Raw genomic sequence first — 19,272 nt, 5'->3', positions numbered from 1 at the left:
TCCTGTTTAATCATCTAATTCTTCTGGCTCAATACGCACTGTCATATGTAACTGGAAATTATCCTAGTTAAGGGTAGCATAAAAGCCCTTCATAGCCATTGGCTATCTCAAATTTTAATTGAACAGAAATATCTGAGAAAGCTCCCTGTGATCACACTCATCATCATGATTTCCCAGTTCAGCAAAAATATTTCATTTTCAAACAAGGTTCACTTGTTAGTTGAGTTGATGAAAGTAGACTGTCATTGACTATTCTGTCACAGAGTATTTGAAGTTCGATTCCAGGTCTGTTACGCTTTCAGCCAGATTTGCTTGTTAATGCATGGCACTTAGCTTCCACACATTTGGGTAGAGATCAAAAAAAAGGGAAAAAAAAGTGATCAATTATTCTAGTCGGGTTGAAAACATGGTGACTTCTCCATCACCAAAGCTTTACATGTGGTGAGGGAATTCCATCTTTGGATAATGCCTGTCTATCTACATTTGATATCTAAATTCACATGGCAAAGTGTCACTTGTCTCTGCTAACAAATGCATCTTGGAAACAGTGGCACGACACCACAACACAAATCCACCTTCAAAAAGGTAAAGAAGGGTCATGCAAATGAGACATTCAAGTACCTGTGCAGAGACAGTGATAAACTAAAGTACATAGAAGCTTATGCCACCAGATGAATGGCAGAATGGGACAAGATAACCACTTGTACTGAAGTAAAATAGTTATTTCAGGGTAATTGATGCTTACATTGCAAAGGATAGGAAGTGAAACTGCAAAAGATGATCGCAAAGGGAACAGTTTGATTAATGAATCAGAGCTACAGCATAGAAGAAAGACCCTTCAGCCCAGAGTCCATGCCGATCAAAAACAGCCACCTAACCTTTTTGATCCCATTTTCCAGCACTTGGCCCAAAACCTTGTCAGCTTAGCACTGCAAGTGTACAGCTAAATACTTTGTAAAACTTTGAGGGTTTTTGCATCTACCACAATTATAGGCAGCAAGTTCCAAATTCCCACCAGCCTCTTGATGAAAAAATGTTTTTTTTGGTATTCACATGAAACCCTTGCCTCAAGGTTGCAAGATTTGTAGCTCTGGTGCTGGCTGTTATGGGTATGCTTGCCAAGCTGGAAAGCTGATTTGCAGATAGTTCGTCCCCTGTCGAGGTGACAACTTCAGTGCTTTGGAGGCTCCTGTGAAGCACTGCTGCAGTGTCTTCTGGAATTTATTTGGTTCTGTTCCTGCTACTTCCAGTTGCTTGTTGTAGTGGCCAGTATTCGCCAAGAATGGATACCCCCACAACTTTATCTGCAGATGCCTAACAGACAAATAGCACGACAAAGACATGCCATGACCAAACTCACTTGGCACGCGACCTTATGCAAAAAAAATTCTGAACTGACTGCCAGACTTATCCAACCACTAGGATTTAAGACCGCTTCGCTCACACAACGACTCACCAGCACAAAAGACCCTATACCCATCATGTGCAAGACAAAGGCAATTTACAAAATTCCATGCAAAGACTGGATGAAACACTAAATAGGACAAACGGGCAAACAATTAGCAATGTGCATTCACAAACACCAACTTGCCACGAAATACCACAACCAGCTGTCCCTCATAGCCACATACAGATGGCAAGGACCACACATTTGACTGGGAGAACACAACAATCATAGGACAAGCCAAACAGAGGTGAACCAGAGTTTTTCCAGAAGCACGGCACTTTTCCACGGACTCCATTAACAAGCACATACACCTCAACCCAATATACCTGCCAAGAAAACAAACAACCGGAACCTGCAACCAGAAGTAGCAGGAATGGAACCAAATAAATTCCAGAACACACAGTACAGCAGCGCTTCACAGGAGGCTCCAAAGCATTGAAATTATCACCTAGACAGGAGATGAAGTGTCTGCCAAGCAACTTGCCAGCTCAGTGAACATACTCACAACTATGACTCCCTGCCTCTTAAATTAAATCCATGCTCCTTTGTCATTGATCGTTGCATCAATGGGAAAGGTTCCTTCCTGTCCACCCTGTTAAAGTCTTTTAATTTTATACATGTCAATCAGGTCCCTCCTCAGTCTCCTCTGCTCTGAGGAAAATAACCCCAATTTCTCTTCCTAATTAAGTTTGTCCAGCACAGGCAACATCCTGGTAAATCTCCTCTCTGGTGCAAATCATATCCCTCCTATAGTGAGGATTCCAGAACTGCACACAATACTCCAGCTTTGGCCTAACCAACATTTCATGCGGTTATGACATAATCTCCTTATTCTCAAGTTCTATTTCTTGGCTAATAAAGCCAAGTATCCATCTGCCTCATTAACCACTTCACATCTCTTTCAAATGTTTTGTCCCCTGTCTAGGTGACATTCTCAGTGCTTGGGAGCCACCTGTGAAGCGCTTCTGTGCTGTTTCCGCCGCTTCCGGTTGTCAGTTCGAGCTGTCCGCTGTAGTGGCCGGTATATTGGGTCCAGGTCAATGTGTTTGTTGATAGAGGCATGGCACTCATTCACAGACTCTAGGAATTCCCTGGCTGTTCTCTGTTTGGCTTGCCCTATAATGGTAGTGTTATCCCAGTCGAATTCATGTTGCTTGTCATCTGTTTGTGTGGCTACTAAGGATAGCTGGTCTTGTCATTTCGTGGCTCGTTGGTGTTCGTGTATACGGATCGTTAACTGTCTTCCTGTTTGTCCGATGTAGTGTTTTGTGCAGTCCTTGCATAGGATTTTGTACACTACCATTATAGGGCAAGCCAAACAGAGAACAGCCAGGGAATTCCTCGAGGCATGGCACTCATCCACAGACTCTATCAACAAACACATCGACCTGGACCCAATATACCGGCCACTACAGCGGACAGCTCGAACTGACAACCGGAAGCGGCAGAGACAGGCCACTATAAATACCGGAGGAAACAGCACAGAAGCGCTTCACAGGTGGCTCCCAAGCACTGAGGATGTCACCTAGACAGGGGACTAAACGTTTGCAAGACAAATTCCCAGCTCGGCGAACAGAACCACAACGAGCACCCGAGCTACAAATCTTCTCCCAAACTTTGAACATGTCTTCCATTAATTTAAGAGACCAGCAGACATCCACACCAAGATCCCTTTGATTCTCAATGCTTCCCAGGTTCTTCCAATTAATTGCACACCCCCTTGTGTTGTTTCTCCTTCTCAGATGCATCACCTCATACTCATCTGGATTGAATTCCATTTACCACTGATGAGCCGGTTTACATCTTCTTTGATTTTCCCCTATTATATAAAAAAAATTACTTCAGATTTATAACTGTCAAGAATTCTCCAAATTCTGTTTTAAAGCAATCTTGATTTTTTTTTGCTCCATTATTGGCAGCTATTCCTCTTCGTGCTGAATGTGGTTCAACCTAAACTTACTTATCTCTTGTCTTTCAAGCCAATTATTAAAACCCACCTGCTCAACCAAGACCACATTCCTGAATATTAAATTTTGTTGGACAATGCTCATGCAAAGCACCTTGGGATGGTTATCACCACCAAGAGAGTCCTATCCTTAAAAAAAACATGATTCGTGGGATGTGGGCTTTCCTGGCTAGGCCAGCATTTATTGCTCATCCCCAGTTGCTTCAAGGACATCAAGAACTTCTTAAACAGCTTCAGCCCATTTGGTGTAGGTATATTCACAAGACCAGGAACAAAGGAGTTGCAGGGTTTTGACCCAACGACATCCAAGCAATGATGACACATTTCCAAATCAGGATTCTGAATGGCTTGGAGAGATTCATACAGGTCATGTTCCCATGTATCTAATGCCTACGTCCTTCGAGATGACATTATTTGTTGAGTTACAAGATGATGTTGAAGGAGCCTCGGCGAATTTCTGCAGTGAATCTTGCAGATGTTACACGCCACAGCTGAGAAGGTCTGTGGGAGTGGATGTATGTTGATGCAGTCCAATCAAGTGAGTGGCTTTGTACTGGAAGGGGCCAAGTTTCTTGAGTGCTATTAGACTTGGACTTAGTTCCTCCATTCAGGGGGGACAACGGACAGCAAGGTTCCACCACAGGTCCATCATAATCTATTGCACTCCAGCACAAGTTATTCCTCCCAAAGGACCTCTCCAAAACGTGTATGGTGTGCTGTGCTTTGGCCAGCTGCATATTTCCCATACGGGTGGTGCCAACCGTACCGCTCTGCAAGGGCAGACTTGGTCTGAGAGAAAAAGCACATGCCCTGTACGGTTTGTCTCTGATGTCCGACAAACATCTGACCAGTCTTCTGCAACACATTTTCATTGGTGATGCTGTCACTTCATGTGATGCCCAGAATCCTATATCAGCAGTGCAAGAGACAATGTGTTCAACCTAGATGACACTTCTATTCTCATCCATACCTTGATGGCTTAGGCTACGATTTCTAATATTAAGGACATGGTAAGTTGAAGCTCTATGGCAGCATGGAGACAATGCAGAGCTGCTCTAAGACTACGTCATTTCACGACCTCCGGTATGGATGTCAATCTTTACATCAACTTCGCTGGAGATATTGTTTTCTTAATAGCTGAAATGATAGATGTCATGGCTATCCTGTTGTCTGATCATGAGAAAGTTTTTGTCCTCTAAAGTCATAAACGTGGTCATCTTGAAACTTAAGAGTCCACCAATCTTGGCATCACTGCTCAAGACTGGTGGTCATGTTTTACAGCCTGTGCTATTCTTTGAACAGTGAGGCTATATCAAAGAGCGAAACCCAGGTCTGTCAACCAGTGGGTTGCCATCAATGCCAGGATCTACATTCACTGTTTGCTTCTTCATGGTGAAATTGTCTAACTGAGAAGAATAAAAACCTTAAATAAAGGCTGGAAAGCTCTGAAAATGAAGGCATAGGAGTAGAATTTCAAATACAAAAAAAAGAAGCAATTACATTGTCGAGAATGTACTGTAGCCCCATAATATCCACGAGAAACAGCAGAGCACATATGTCAGTAAATTTCAGGCAAGTAACAGGGTAATAATAGCAGGGGAATTTAACTTCTCCAACATTAATGAGGGTAGTCATAACATGAAGTGTTTAGAGCCAGAGAGATGTACAGCACAGAAACAGACCCTTCAGTCCAATCCATCCATGCCGACCAGATATCCTAACTCAATCTAGTCCCCACCTGCCAGCACCCGGGCCATATCCCTCCAAACCCTTCCTATTCATACACCCAACCTGATGTCTTTCAAATGTTGCAATCGTACTCGCCTCCGCCACTTCCTCTGGCAGCTCATTCCATACACCTACCACCCTCTGTGAAAACGATACCCCTAAGGTCTCTTTTATATCTTTCCCCTCTCACCCTGAACCTATACCCTCGAGTTCTGGACTCCCCCAACCCAGGGAAGAGATCTTGTCTATTTATCCTAACCATGTCCCTCATAATATTATAAACCTCGATAAGGTCACCCCTCCGCCTCCAATGCTCCAGGGAAAACAGCCCCAGCCTATTCAGCGTCTCCCGACAGCTCAAATCCTCCAACCCTGGCAACATCCTTGTAAATCTTTTCTGAATCCCTTCATGTTTCACAACATTCTTCAGACAGGAAGGAGGCCAGAATTACACGCAATATTCCAACAGTGGCCCAACCAATGTCATGTACAGCCGCAACATGACCTCCCAACTCCTGTACTCAATACTCTGACCAATAAAAGGAAAGCATACCAAACGCCTTCTTCACTATCCAATCCACCTGCGACTCCACTTTCAAGGAGCTATGAACCTGCACTCTAAGGTCTTTATTCAGCCATACTCCCAAACACCTTACCATTAAGTTTACAAGTCCTACTAAGACTTACTTTCCCAAAATGCAGCGTGTCGCACTAATCTGAACTAAACTTCATTTGCCCCTTCTCAGATCAGTGGCCCATCTGATCAAGATCCCGTTGTAATTGGAGGTAACCTTTGCTGTCCATGACACTTTCAATTTTGTTGTCATCTGCAAACTAACTAACAATACCTCTTATGTTCACATCCAAAATTATTAATATAAGTGATGAAAAGTGGTGGAACCAACACCGATCCTTGTGGCACTCCACTGGTCACAGGCCTCCAACCTGAAAAACAACCCGACACCACCACCTTCTGTCTTCTACCTTTGAGCCAGTTTTGCATCCAAATGGCGAGTTCTCCCTCCATGAGACCTAATCTGACTAACCAGTCTCCCACGGGGAACATTGTTGAATGCCTTACTGAAGTCCATACAGATCACGTCTGCCGCTCTGTCCTCATCAATCCTCTTTGTTACTTCGTCAAAAAACTAATTAAGTTTGTGAGACATGATTTCCCATGCACAAAGCCATGTTGACTATCCCTATTCAGTTCTTAACTTTTCAAATACATGTGCATCCTGTCCCTCAGGATTCCCTCCAACAACCTGCCCACCACTGATATCAGGCTCACCAGTCTACAGTTCCCTGGCTTGTCCTTAACACCTTTCTTAAATCGTGACACTGCGTTAGTGAACCTCCAGTCTTCCGGCACCTCCCCTGTGACTATCGATGATACAAATATCTCAGCAAGGGGTCCAGCAATCACTTTCCTAGCTTCCCAGAGTTAGAGGTACACTGATCAGGTCCTGGGAATTTATCTACTTATGTGTTTCAAGACATCCAGCACTTCCTCCTCTGTAATGTGGATGTTTTTTTTCAAGATGTCACCACCTATTTGCCTATATTGTCTATTTTCCATGACCTTTTCCACAATAAACCCTGATGCAAAATACTCATTCAGTATCTCCCCCATCTCCTGCGGCTTCACACAAAGGCTACTTTGCTGATCATTGAGGGGCCCTATTCTCTCCCTAGTCACACTTTTATCTGTAATATATTTGTAAAAATCCTTTGGATTCTTCTGAACTCTATTTGCCAAAGCTATCTCATGTCCCCTTTCTGCCCTCTGCATCCAGAACAGTTACTTAATCCAATACACTGAAGTCCCTAAAAGAGAGGGTACAGTCCTAGACTTAATTTTAGTTAATGACGCTGGGCTAAGTGGTTGAAGTATCAACAAAAGGAGCATTGTGCAGACATTCACCATAACTCAAGATTGTTAAAGAAAAGACCAACGATGGGCTTGAAATCAAAATTCTCAACTTAGTGGGAAGGAGGATTTCAAGATAATCAGATAAGATTTGGTTAGAGTAGACTGCGAGTAGTGTGAGGATGCTGCTTCTTTAACAAGCTTATTTTGCCCTTGGAATTTTTCAAAAGGGGTCACAAAGACAGAGGTTCAGACATGTCTGGAAATATCTACTGGAGAAGGCCTTTGAATCTTTCCTTTCAAATGCTTGTAACATGAGAGTAGCCAGGTCTCCCAGTTCAGGGTTTGTTTTGATTTGAAGCTGCTGGTCAAGTTTTAGCTGGGACAAAGTTCCAGATTCAGCAGAGGGTTTCTGGCTAACTCTCTCCCTGTCATCCTCCCTGTAAGAATCAGTGTATGGTATTGGTGCGTGCGCATGTGTGCGTGCATATATATGTGTGTGCGTATGTGTGAGAGAGAAAGAGGGGGAGGAGAGAGGGGTAATGGGGATGTTGCAAATAGTTGGAACAGCATCATGAAGTCACAATTATGTCGAATCAATGTTCAGAGATGTCAAGTTATCCTGAATTCTGTTCTCGTGTTAGCGTTTCATTCGGTAGTCCATAAAGAAAATCTGTTTTGTTTAAAACTGAGTGGTTCAGCCAGCTGCATCATGCCTGGAATAACCACTTTACACCTGCTTAAAAATAAAACTAGAAAAAAGTTAGAGTCTGGGCTGCTTTCTTGAAATGTTTGCAATTGTCTCACCAGCAAAAAGGAACAGTATCACATCAACCCCGGTTTGACTTAAAGCATCAAACAAAAGGCGCTCAGAATTGTGAATTGTTGTTGCTTAATGTTCACTTTTAGAGTTAAAAATGAAATGACATTATTTTCTTTAAATAGTGGAATTTAGGAGCTCTCTGTCACTCACATTTCAACAGATTACAAAGTGAGGTGAGGTTTTCTGGTGTTCCGCTTAATTAACAGAGGGGCTCAATGCTGTGTGGCAACACTGCCAAAAGCATAAAACAAAAGAACATTGGGAAATATTAGCACAAATGTGAACTTCAGATGAGACCTTAAAGTAAGATTAAATATGCTGATTAAAAACACTATTCACATGTAAGTGTCAAATGTTGCAGGGGCTGAAACAAAACATAGTGCAAAAAGAAAAAGACTCTCCGTGAAATAGTTTTATTGGCCACAGATACTACAATCTCCAAGTATAGTTCAGCCATGACCTCAACTTTGGGATGCATAACTCTTGCCTGTAGGAGTGAGTGTTTTATTCTTGAATCAGTTCCAACAATTAATTCTTCTGATAAAAGGTCCACAAACTACCAGATTTATTGATTTTTAAATAGGTCATATCCTGTAGCTGGTGACAAGGCCACTACCACAAATTGTTACATTGAATTGATCATGCAAACACAATCTGGAGTATGCCAAGGTTAAAGAGAAAGCAGATTGAGCCTTTTGACAAAGTGGGTGGCAAAAGGTACACTCAGGATACAAAGATATGTGGAGAGTTGCTGGATTGCAGTTGTCAATGCAATCCCTATAAGACTTCCTCTCAGTCGTGTCCGAGGCCCAACAACCTTTGGTTCCTCCATCAATGATTTCCCTCCATTCCTGAAGAAGGGCTGATGCCCGAAACGTCGATTCTCCTGCTCCTTGGATGCTGCCTGACCTGCTGCGCTTTTCCAGCAACACATTTTCAGCTCTGATCTCCAGCATCTGCAGTCCTCACTTTCTCCTCGACTTCCCTCCATTATAAAGGTCAGGTGTGGGAATATAAGCCAATAATTGCACAATGGCCAGCACCATTCATGAATCCTCACAAAGACGTAGCCTGTGTCCAAATGAAACAAGTCCTGGAAAACATTCAAGCTTGGGCTGACAAGTGGCAAGTAATATCCTTGCCATACAAATGCCAGGCAATGACAATCTCACCATTGCCCCTTGACATTCAATGGTATTATCATGAAAGCTTTCATTGTCAACATTGACGGTTACCATGAACCAAAAACTCAACTGGACACGGCACATAAATACAGTAGCTGCAAGCGCAGGTCAGAAATTAGGAATACTATGGATTGTAACTTAACGCCCGACTCCCCAAAGCCTCTCCCTCATATACAAGATAAAAGTTAGGGGTGCGATGGAATACCCACCACTTTCCTGATGTACAGACACAACGATACTTAAGGACCTTGGCAGGATCTCAGAGAAAGCAGCCAGCTTGACTGGCACCACATGGACTCCACCAGTGACTCTCAGGAACAACAGTGTGTACCATCTCCAAGGTGCACTGCAGAAATTCAAAAAATCCTTATACTGCACCTTCCAAACACAACCATATGTATCTAGAGGGACAAGGGCAGCATATAAATGGATACATCACCACCTGCAAGACCATCTCCAAGCCACTCACCATCCAGAATTAGAAATAAATCACAGTTGCTTCACTGTCGCTAACCAAAATCCAGGAATCCCCTGCAGAAAGGCATTGAGAGTCTACCGAGAGCACATGGATGACAGCGGTTCAAGACGGCATGTCACCACCATCTTCTCAATCATAACTAGGAAAAGGCAATAAATGCTGACCAGCCAGCAAAGCCTGTGTCTCATGAGTGAGTAAAAGACAATTTCATTTCTTCATGGTAGCCATTTCCAGGCTCTGGTTCGGCCAGAGCATGGCTTGGGAACATATTTTGTCTTGAAACGCAGTTATGCACGTACACACACACACACACACACACAGACACACACACACAGTGACAAGTGTAAACAGTGAAAAAAAGTACTGACAGATGGGTTGTGCTAGCTCATCAGGATCACAAATTAGTGAGGGAACTTAAACACTTATAGAGTAATGCTAGCTCAATTTGTAGGAAAACTACTAAAGTCAATTTAACTCACCACTCTTCTCTGGTTCCTCAGGGGCAGTGCCTGCAATGCCACTGTTTTCCAGGCCATAGGAAGGATCCACTTTCCCAGAAGAGCGAGCCATCTCTTGCACTTTCTTCACATGAGCCTCGACCAGTTCAACTGGCACCTCTTCCCTTACATGAGAAAATTCCTCTGTCAAGATAAATGCAATTATTTGTACACTTTGCTGGCAATTAACAATTTACCCTGCAGAATTCAAAGAAATGATGATTCTCAGCTTCTCACTGAACTAAAAATTTTAATTTAATATCTTAGTGACCACTTTTCAAGCACCATATCAAATGCACTCAACAGTGCCTCTTAAACACAGTAACCTACCAACTGATTAAAATCTAACACCTCGTATTTTTACAAAACTAACATACTTCGTTGCAGAACAAGCTTAAGATTAGGGGTCAGTTTTAAGGGACAAAATCAATAAGGGCTTTTGAAGGATGAAACAAAGTTTGAACTTGCTACCTTGGAAATGATTGGATAATTTAAGTTTTCCAGTTACAATCATAGATAATTATTACAAAAGGATATTATATCAAGAGATATGAACAAGGGTGAATAAAAGTAGGCTCAGGTACAATTCACCCACGATTAATTTGAGAAACAGACTAAAATAGCTGCTCCTGCTCCTCTGGAACTTGACTCATACTTTCAAATTTTTTCCAAAGGGAACTTTTGGAGGTGTACAAGTTCAAACACAGTAACTACATGCATTACTGTCAGAATTAAGATGATTTGCTTTCACACAGCAGCCCTCTCACAACATCTCTGCGCACTTCATGAGGTAACGTACACAAAGCTGAATGGAGCGCATTCACAATTATAGTTGAAAAAGTGGGGTCTTCAGGGAACTCTGAAGCAAAGAGACAATAAGGCCAACTTGCTAAAAAGACAGATTGCCAAGGATTCCAAATATAGAAACAGGCAACCAGACTCAAAGGACTGGAAACTGCAGGTAACGATCAATACGAAGAAATCTTCAACTCTCCCTCAAATACTTGCATCACTTTGAAAGTCCAGTGATCACTGGAATCTATCCCCTGCAATTGGCTCTGACAGTAAATATAGGCCACCACAGTTGGACACTCAGCACCTCAAAAATTTCAAACAGATGCACTCACTTCCAAATGAAAGGTACAGAACAGTCTGAAACAAATGATCCCATTTATTCAATTACTCTTGCAGCCAAGACCAGCTTCTCATTAATCTGTCATAATCATGAGTGGCAGAGCAAAGGTGGACAGCTCATTAAACAGGAAAGCTCTAACAAGATCAAACAAGGTCAATGCTCCTTTGTCTCATTAATATTGAAAAGGCACTTACACCAAAATTTGATCATGGTAGCATTGCAAATGCACATCTTTACCATCAAAAAAGTAGTATTTTCCTGAACCCTAATCTCCCACAAAGACATTGGATAAAAATAATCCATATGCTTTTTTTCCCCTATCTGTCCCTCCAAAGGGAACCAGACACACTTTTCGCACCTACAATAAATCAGGAAGCTCATTCACAGCCATGTAGTCTTGAGAACTTGGAGGTCACACACCTGAGCGAGAGAATATGCTAAGAGTTTGGTACTACTGACCTGAGTCAGAGTTTGGATTAGTGGTGCTGGAAGTGTTTAACTTCCCTTTGCTCACAAATCATTTCAACAAGGTGCATCAGATCAGAATCCATTATAAGTCATCCTTACAGTTTTGGGAGAGTTTCTCAAGAGAAATTCACTGTAATTCACCCCCCACCCCCCCGCCCTCCGTTTGCAAGAAAATTACAACTGTACTGTGAAGACACTCTGGTAAGAATAGAGTAGGAGTGTGCAGAATAACATGGGAATCATTTTGGACAGTGAATGACTTTTTTTTGGGGAGCATTTAATTGCTGCTTTCCCCAAGTAAAGGTTTAACACTCTGCAGAGCTGTCAGCTTTTTGTGTCTCCTCAGAAGTATGTATGCATGCGCTAGCTTCTCATAAAGACAAGTACACCAAACATTTCTTCACCACAGGAATATTGGGGCACTGATCACCCACGAAGAATCCAAAAAAATGTAGTGTCAAGTAGAAATCCCATATTGACCACAAAGGATCACATAATCCAATTTGGATGACAATTAGAAAAGAAAGAAAAAAAATGGTGCAGACCTCAAAAGTACATGAATCTGCAAGTTGCAAAACCACATCTAACAAGTTAACAGTAGATAAACTAATCCGATTTATCCAAACCCATTTGTCAAACTGTTTATATGTTTGTGTAAGTAAGTTTGTCTTGAAAATGAATGAATTATTTACTGTCAACTGAGGAAAATCAAGCTAATTCTGAATACCGAACCTCACAATCAGAATTATATAACTGGTCATATCAACAACCTGGCTAAATTAAAACTGGTTTGATTTGATTTATTTGTATTTATGCACATAAATACAGTGTAAAGCTTTGTTTGCAAACAGTATAGACAGATCATAGCAAGCAAGGTCCTGCATATCATGGGTGCTCAGAATAAGGCATATGAGTTACAATGCTCAGGAGATGCATGAAGCGAGACCAACATTAGCTCAAGTTAGAGAGTCCTTTAATCAGTCTAATAATGGCAGGAAAAAAGCTGTTCTTGAACCTGTTGGTGTTGGAGTTCAAGCTTCTGTATCTTCTGCCTGACAGAAAAGGTTGTTGGACAGCATTACAGATGGGTGGAGTCTTTGATGTTGACAGCCTTTCCACAGCAACAAGATGTGTAAATGAAGCCCACGGATGGAAGGTTGGCTTCCATGATGGTCTCAGCTGTGCTCACAAACTTCTGTAGTTTTATTTTATATAGTCCCAGGCAGCACAGCTGGCGTACCAATCTGTCATATACCCAGATAGCATGTTTTCGATGATGCATCTGTAAAAGTTGGTGAGGGTCCTTTGGGACGTGCCGAATTTGCTAAGCTGCCTGAGGAAGAGGTGTTGTTGCACCTTTTTGACAGTCACATCTATGTGGGAAGTTCAGGACAGGTTATCAATTATCGTCACTCCCAGGAACTTGACTTTGTTTTGACCAGAAGAATGGGACAAGAAATATGCTACGCTTTTCCAGCAACACATTTTCAGCTCTGATCTCCAGCATCTGCAGTCCTCACTTTCTCCTGAATTTCATCCACCTCCATTAATCATTTTTAAATGGACACAGTGATTCCTCAACTCTATCCTTGCTTCTTGTCCTTCTAAATTGTCACACATGCTTCTAAATACTGGATTAGTGGTGCTGGAAGAGCACAGCAGTTCAGGCAGCATCCAACGAGCAGCGAAATCAACGTTTCGGGCAAAAGCCATTCATCAGGAATAAAGGTCAGTTGAGAACTCAGGTCATCCTGCAACCAAATCTCAGTAATAGGCACTACATTGCACTTGTTTAAGCCCATTTGTAATATTAGTTCTTCTGTTTTGTTTTGAAAAAATAATGTTAAGCTTTGTCCTTCATTATTTTTGTATCATTTATATTTTTATTCTTTGCCCCTTCCTGCTATTGTCAGTTTATATTTTCACAAATTCTCCCAACTCTGGCGACTTTTCCACATGGTCAGGTGGAATTGCATGATCCATATGAATACTGTGGCTACAAGATCTTTCCACCAAAGGTCCTCAATCAGCACATTTCAAGCCCACGACCATTTCTATGGAGGAGGACAAGGACAGCATTACTTGCAAGTTTCCCTTCAAGCCACTCACCATTCTGATTTGGAAATACAGAGGAACCTCAATTATCCGGCATTCGATTATTCGAATTTCAGATTATCTGAACAAGATCACAAGGTGCCAAAGCATGGCTAAACTGTGTTATCCAGCATTCGATTAACCAAACAAAATACTCCACGCCCATGGCTTTCTAATGATAATGGTCCCTCTGTGTACAGCCTTCCTTCACTGTAAGTGGGTCAAAATCCTGGAATTCCCTCCTGAAGGGCATTGTGGTTCAACTTACAGCAGATGAAGGCGGCAGCTTACCAACACACTCTCAAGAGGAATCAGGGAGGGGCAATAATTGCAGGTCCAGCCAGCAATACACACATCTCAAGTCAGAGACTGGGAATTTGGTAGCAAGTAACTCACCACCTGACTTCAAATCCTACAATAAAGACATCAATAAAGATAGACAGTCAGGAGTGAGATGGAATACTTACCATTTGGCTGGATAAGTGCTGCTCCAACAACACCGAAGAAGCCTGGCAGTCAAGAGTATAGCATGCTGCTCGATTTGCACCATAGTCACAAAAATTCTCTCTCCACCACCAAACATACGCAGCAGCAGTTTTACATAACAATTACAAGAAGGTGTACAGAAATTCACCAAGGCTCCGTAGACAGAACCTCAAACCCACAAGAATGACCAAGTACAAGAGCAGCAGATTCATGGGAACACCACAATTTGCAAGTACCACTCCAAGCCATTCAACAGCCTCACCAGAACGAGAGAAAGAACCAGGAGAGTCACCAACAAGAAAAAGATGAGGATTCTGCAAATCTGCAAAAGGATGACTGAGAATGGGGACTGCAATTTCATAAAGTGTGTCAAAGAGAGCAGTGCCAGAGAACAGCACTTTCAGAATTTCTGACAGAAAACACCAGCAGAGGGAGATAAGTAAGAAAACAGCAGCCAAGAACTTCCTCAACCTGCTTCTACCTGTCAGAGCGGAACTGCAACTTCAAAAGAACTCAGATCGAAGATTGTTGGGTATTTCTTCCATCTCTCCCATGAGTGGCCAAGTGGTTTAAACTAGTAGACATCATTTCAGGTGAAGAAAATAGTTAAGAAGTTCACTTATAAAACATTTTAAATTAATTACGTAGAAGAAATGGCTAGGCAGGCAATGCATTCCAACTACAGCACGTTGGAACTGCTGGAATCCACGGTACCAGAGCAGCAATTGTTGGTTGCTGGAGGAACCTGGGGCCCGTGCTTATTCTGATATATAGTTATGATCAGGATCATGGCATTCAGGAGAGAATTTCAAAGATGACACAGAGCTTGGAAGGATTGTAACTGTGAGGAGGGTAGTATAGAACTCCAAAAAGAATTGATAGAGTGATTGACTGGGCAAATAGATGGCAGCAGAGAAATAAGAAAAGATGCACTTTGGTCAGGAGAACACTTAAAGTCAAGTTAAAATAAGAGGTACAATTCAAAAGGAGGTACAGGAGCAAAGGGCCCCAAGATATATCTGCACAGGTCATTACGGCAGAAGGATAAGTGGAGAAGGATTTAATAAAGGACAGTTATAGTAAGCATTATTAATGGGGACAGAGTCCAAGAACAAGGAGGTGAGGTTGAATTTGACACTTGTTGGAATATCTCAACGGAGTATTGCGTATAGTTATGGGCTCCATCTTATTGGAATGGTAAAATGCTTTGGAGAAAGTGCAGAAACGATTATAATCACAGCTCCAGCTAAGAGAAACTTCAACCATGAGGTCAGACAGAAGGAGTTGGGACTGTTCTCCCTAGAGAGAGGGTGGGTGGGAGGGAGGGAGTACAAAAGATTTCCAAAATTATGAGGCATATGAGTAGAGTAGATAGGCAGAAGCTTTTCCTGTTTTTCCAACGAACAAGAATGAGAGGGCATTGATTTGAAGTAGTGAGAGCAGTGTGAGAAAAAAAACTTTCACAAAACATATTTTGGATATGAAATGGACTGCCTGAAAAAGTTGTACAGATAGGTTCAATTGAGGCATTCAACAGGGCATTGATAATTATTTGGATAGAAATGCTGTGCACAGAATTGGGAAGTAGTAAGAGAGATTTGCACTAGGTTATGATACTTGGTTGAAGAGCCAGTGCAAGCATAATAGGCCGAATGGCCTCTTTCTGCAGCATAACAGTTCTGAGATTCTGTAATAGTTTAAAAAGTCAAAGATTAACGTTCTTGATCTGAATGCACAAAGTATTTGTAACAAGATAGGTCAGTTGACAACACAATTAATATCGCTTGATAGCTATTACACATATGGGACTGTAAAGTGACCATGAATGGGAACTTAAAATTCAAGTGCATGTGACTCCTGGACTATTTGACAAACAGGCCAACAAGATAGGGGAACATTCTTGGAAAAGGATGGTATAAACTGCAGGGTGAACAGTGATGGAACTGCAATAGATTGTTCAGTGGAATCAGTGGAGGAAATGAGGAATAGCAAGACAAATAAGTCAGGGAGGGAACAGTCAATTGGCCCTCGAAGAGTTGCTTCACTGTCGGATAAAGTATAAATTGGGAATCGATGGAGGCATGCACAATGGGCAACATAACTTTTATGGGTGCTTTTAATTTGCATATTGATTGGACAAATCAGGTGGACAAGGCCAAGACTCAAGATAAAGACCATAAAACATACGAGCAGACCTTAGGCTGTTCGGGCCAATGGGTCTGTTCCACCATTCAGTCATGGCTATTAGGCTTTTCAACCCCATTTTCTAATTTTCTCCCTGCAACCTTTGATTCCCTTTGCAAAAAAGAACTTCTCAGTTTTAAATGCACTCAATGGAGTTGCACAAATTCACCACTCTCTGGCTAAAGATGTTTCTCCTTATCTCAGTTCTCCAAGGTCTTTCCTTTACTCTCAGACTCTGCCCTTGGCTCCCAGTCTCTCTTGCCAATGGAAACAAATTCCCAACATCTGCTCTGTCCAAGCCACTAAGCATTCTTTAAGTTTCAATCAGATCCCCCGCTTCATCCTTCGAAACTGCATCGACTGTAGTGCCAGCATCCTCAAACGTTCCTCTTCTTTTCAGCCTTTCATTCCTGGGACCATTCTCGTGGAGTTCCTCAGGACTCGCTCCAAGGCCAATACACTTTTTCCTTATGTATGTCACCCAAAATTGCTGACAATACTCTAAATGCGGTTTGACCAGAATTTTATAAAGCCTCAAAATTGTATCTGCTTTTATAATCTAGTCCTCTTGAGATGAATGACAACATTGTATTTGTCTCCCTAACTACCAACTCAACCTGCAAGTCTGCAAGAATCCTGGGCGAGGACTCCCAAGTCTCTTTTACTTCAGATTTCTGAACTTTGTCCCCATTCAGAAAATAGTCTATGCCTCTATTCTTACTATCAAAGTGTATGACCTCACATTTTCCCCACATTTTATTGCATTTGTAGAGTGCATCAGGGATTTCTTTTTCAAAGAATTTGCAAAACCAACTTGAGAACAAGCTATTTTTGATACAGTCAGATGCAATGGGCTTAGACTGGAAGTGTCTCTTAATTAAAGGTCTCAAATCAGTGTTCTCAACTTAAATGACGGCAGTTGTAAAAGTAAGAAGAAACAATTATCTCAAGCAGGCAGACAATACACCAAGGGGTAAGTCAGTCGATGAACCGTACCACACATTTAAGCAGACTCATAACAATCATTCAAAATTTACATTGATCACGAAGTAGGATTTGATGAGGGTGAAACATCCACAGTTGACGAAAGTTACACAAAGTGACAAAAACTAGATGCAATCCAGAAGATTGGGAACTTTAAATCACCAGTGGTGGATGATTAAAACGCCAAAATAAAAAGCGAGCATTTATTGTTAAAGTAATTTGACAGGAAATGTAAAATGAAACTGCAAGAGCTTTTTCAAAACACAAAGAGAATAGCTAAACTAAGTGTGGGACACTTAGATGGTGGTATTAATTATCGGGAACAGAGACATAGCGGAAAACTTAAACCTATAGTCTGTACTGACCTTCACAACAGAGGACACTAAAGAAGACAAACAAATCAGATAAGCAAGGTGCTCACTGGAGGAAAGACCTAGTAGAAGTCTCTACTACAAGGGACAAAGTATTTGACAAATTAAAGGGTCTTTTTCAGGTTGAAAAGATTTAACTAGTGGATTGTCACAAGTTTTAGCTCGACAGCCATAATGATTTACCATCTTTTTTAATGACTTGGAAAAGGGGAGAAATTCAGATGGATCCAAATTTGCTCTTGTTTCAGAAATAGGTGGAAGGAGAAGGAATCTGAAAATTGTGTGAATAAGCAAAAACTTGGCAGATGAAGCTTAAATATAAGAAAATGAGATCATGCATCCTGGTGCGAAAATTCAAAAGGCAGACTATTACTTAAATGGAGAGAGCCTCCAAAAACAAGCAGGGCAGAGGAATCTGGGTGTTCTTGTTCATGAAAATCAAAATGGTTACATGCAAGTGCAGCAAGTAACTGAGACAAATGCAATTTTGGCTTTTATTGTTCAGGGGTTGGAGCTTAACAGTAAGGAAATCTTGTTATAAATCAACAGGGTGCTGGTGGGTCTTTGGCCATGGTACTTCATAAAGTTGTAGCCCACAATGTGGCATTGGGGTCAGTTCAAAAAGAGATACACTAGGCTGATTCATGGATGAAGTAACTGCCATATCAAGAACAGCAAAACAGATGAAGACTTTATTCATCATTTAGAAAAATGAAGGCTGAATTATTTTTGTAACATGCAAAATTTTGGGAGAGGTTTGACAGAGTAGATGTTGAGATGATATTTCCACTCATTGTCCAGGCTATCATTATTGCTCATACCGAATTTCCCCAAGGGCAGTTAAAAGTCAAATCACATTGCCATTCATCTGGGGTCACATCGAGGTTAGCAGAAATCCTTCCCTGAAGGACACTAGTGAGCCAGGTGGATTTTAATGACGATCAACATAGTCACCATTAATCTAGTTTCACTTTAGATTTTTATTAAATTCAAATTTTATCATCTGAAATGGTGGAATGCAAACCCATCTCACCAGAAATTCAATCTCGTCTCCTGGATTACTAGCCCAGTGACATTATCACAACACCATCATCTCCCCTGATGCCCCATATCTTGGCACCAGGGAGACAAAACTGCCTTCTGGACTCTGATGTTTGCTGGCGAGGACAGAGTCAGAGTCAAATCTCCCATGCTGCCACCACATGCCTCTTGCTCCACCGAATTAAATGGTTTCCTGCACCATGATGCCAAAATCTGTTTCGTTTTTTTTACCTCCTAGCCCTCAAACTTACCCAAACATGTTGGAAGTACGCCAAATTTGTTGCACAATTACTAAGACAGAGGCTCCTCCATTTCCTGCCTCAATTCCAGTCATCCTTTAATGTCCTTGATCCTTTATCAAATCAGAATCACTAACCTAAGGGATGTGACTGCCTCCTGGAACAAGTGTCCATAAACCTTAATCTTTCGTTGATGCATCACAGTTTACAGCTCAACTCCCAGCTCAAAGGTAGTTTCACGTGCCAAAGAAACAGCATGAGTGCCTTTGCTCTGGAC

At 41.7% G+C, this 19,272-nt stretch overlaps 1 protein-coding gene across 3 annotated transcripts in view; it reads right to left on the bottom strand.

Moving 5' to 3' along the window:
* Positions 1–19,272, bottom strand: part of smarcc1a (SWI/SNF related BAF chromatin remodeling complex subunit C1a) — a 221,871-nt gene that overhangs the window by 91,858 nt on the left and 110,741 nt on the right. For all 3 annotated transcript variants that reach the window (XM_072570120.1, XM_072570121.1, XM_072570122.1), the window contains one exon: positions 9,976–10,137. In XM_072570120.1, the coding sequence (XP_072426221.1) occupies positions 9,976–10,137 (162 nt within the window). The remainder of the gene's footprint in view (positions 1–9,975; positions 10,138–19,272) is intronic.

Source organism: Chiloscyllium punctatum, chromosome 5 (genome assembly GCF_047496795.1).
Source record: "Chiloscyllium punctatum isolate Juve2018m chromosome 5, sChiPun1.3, whole genome shotgun sequence".
In the NCBI taxonomy this organism is placed as follows: domain Eukaryota; kingdom Metazoa; phylum Chordata; class Chondrichthyes; order Orectolobiformes; family Hemiscylliidae; genus Chiloscyllium; species Chiloscyllium punctatum.
The sequence above is the reverse complement of the archived record's forward strand: the minus strand, read 5'-3'. Positions and strand labels throughout refer to the sequence as shown.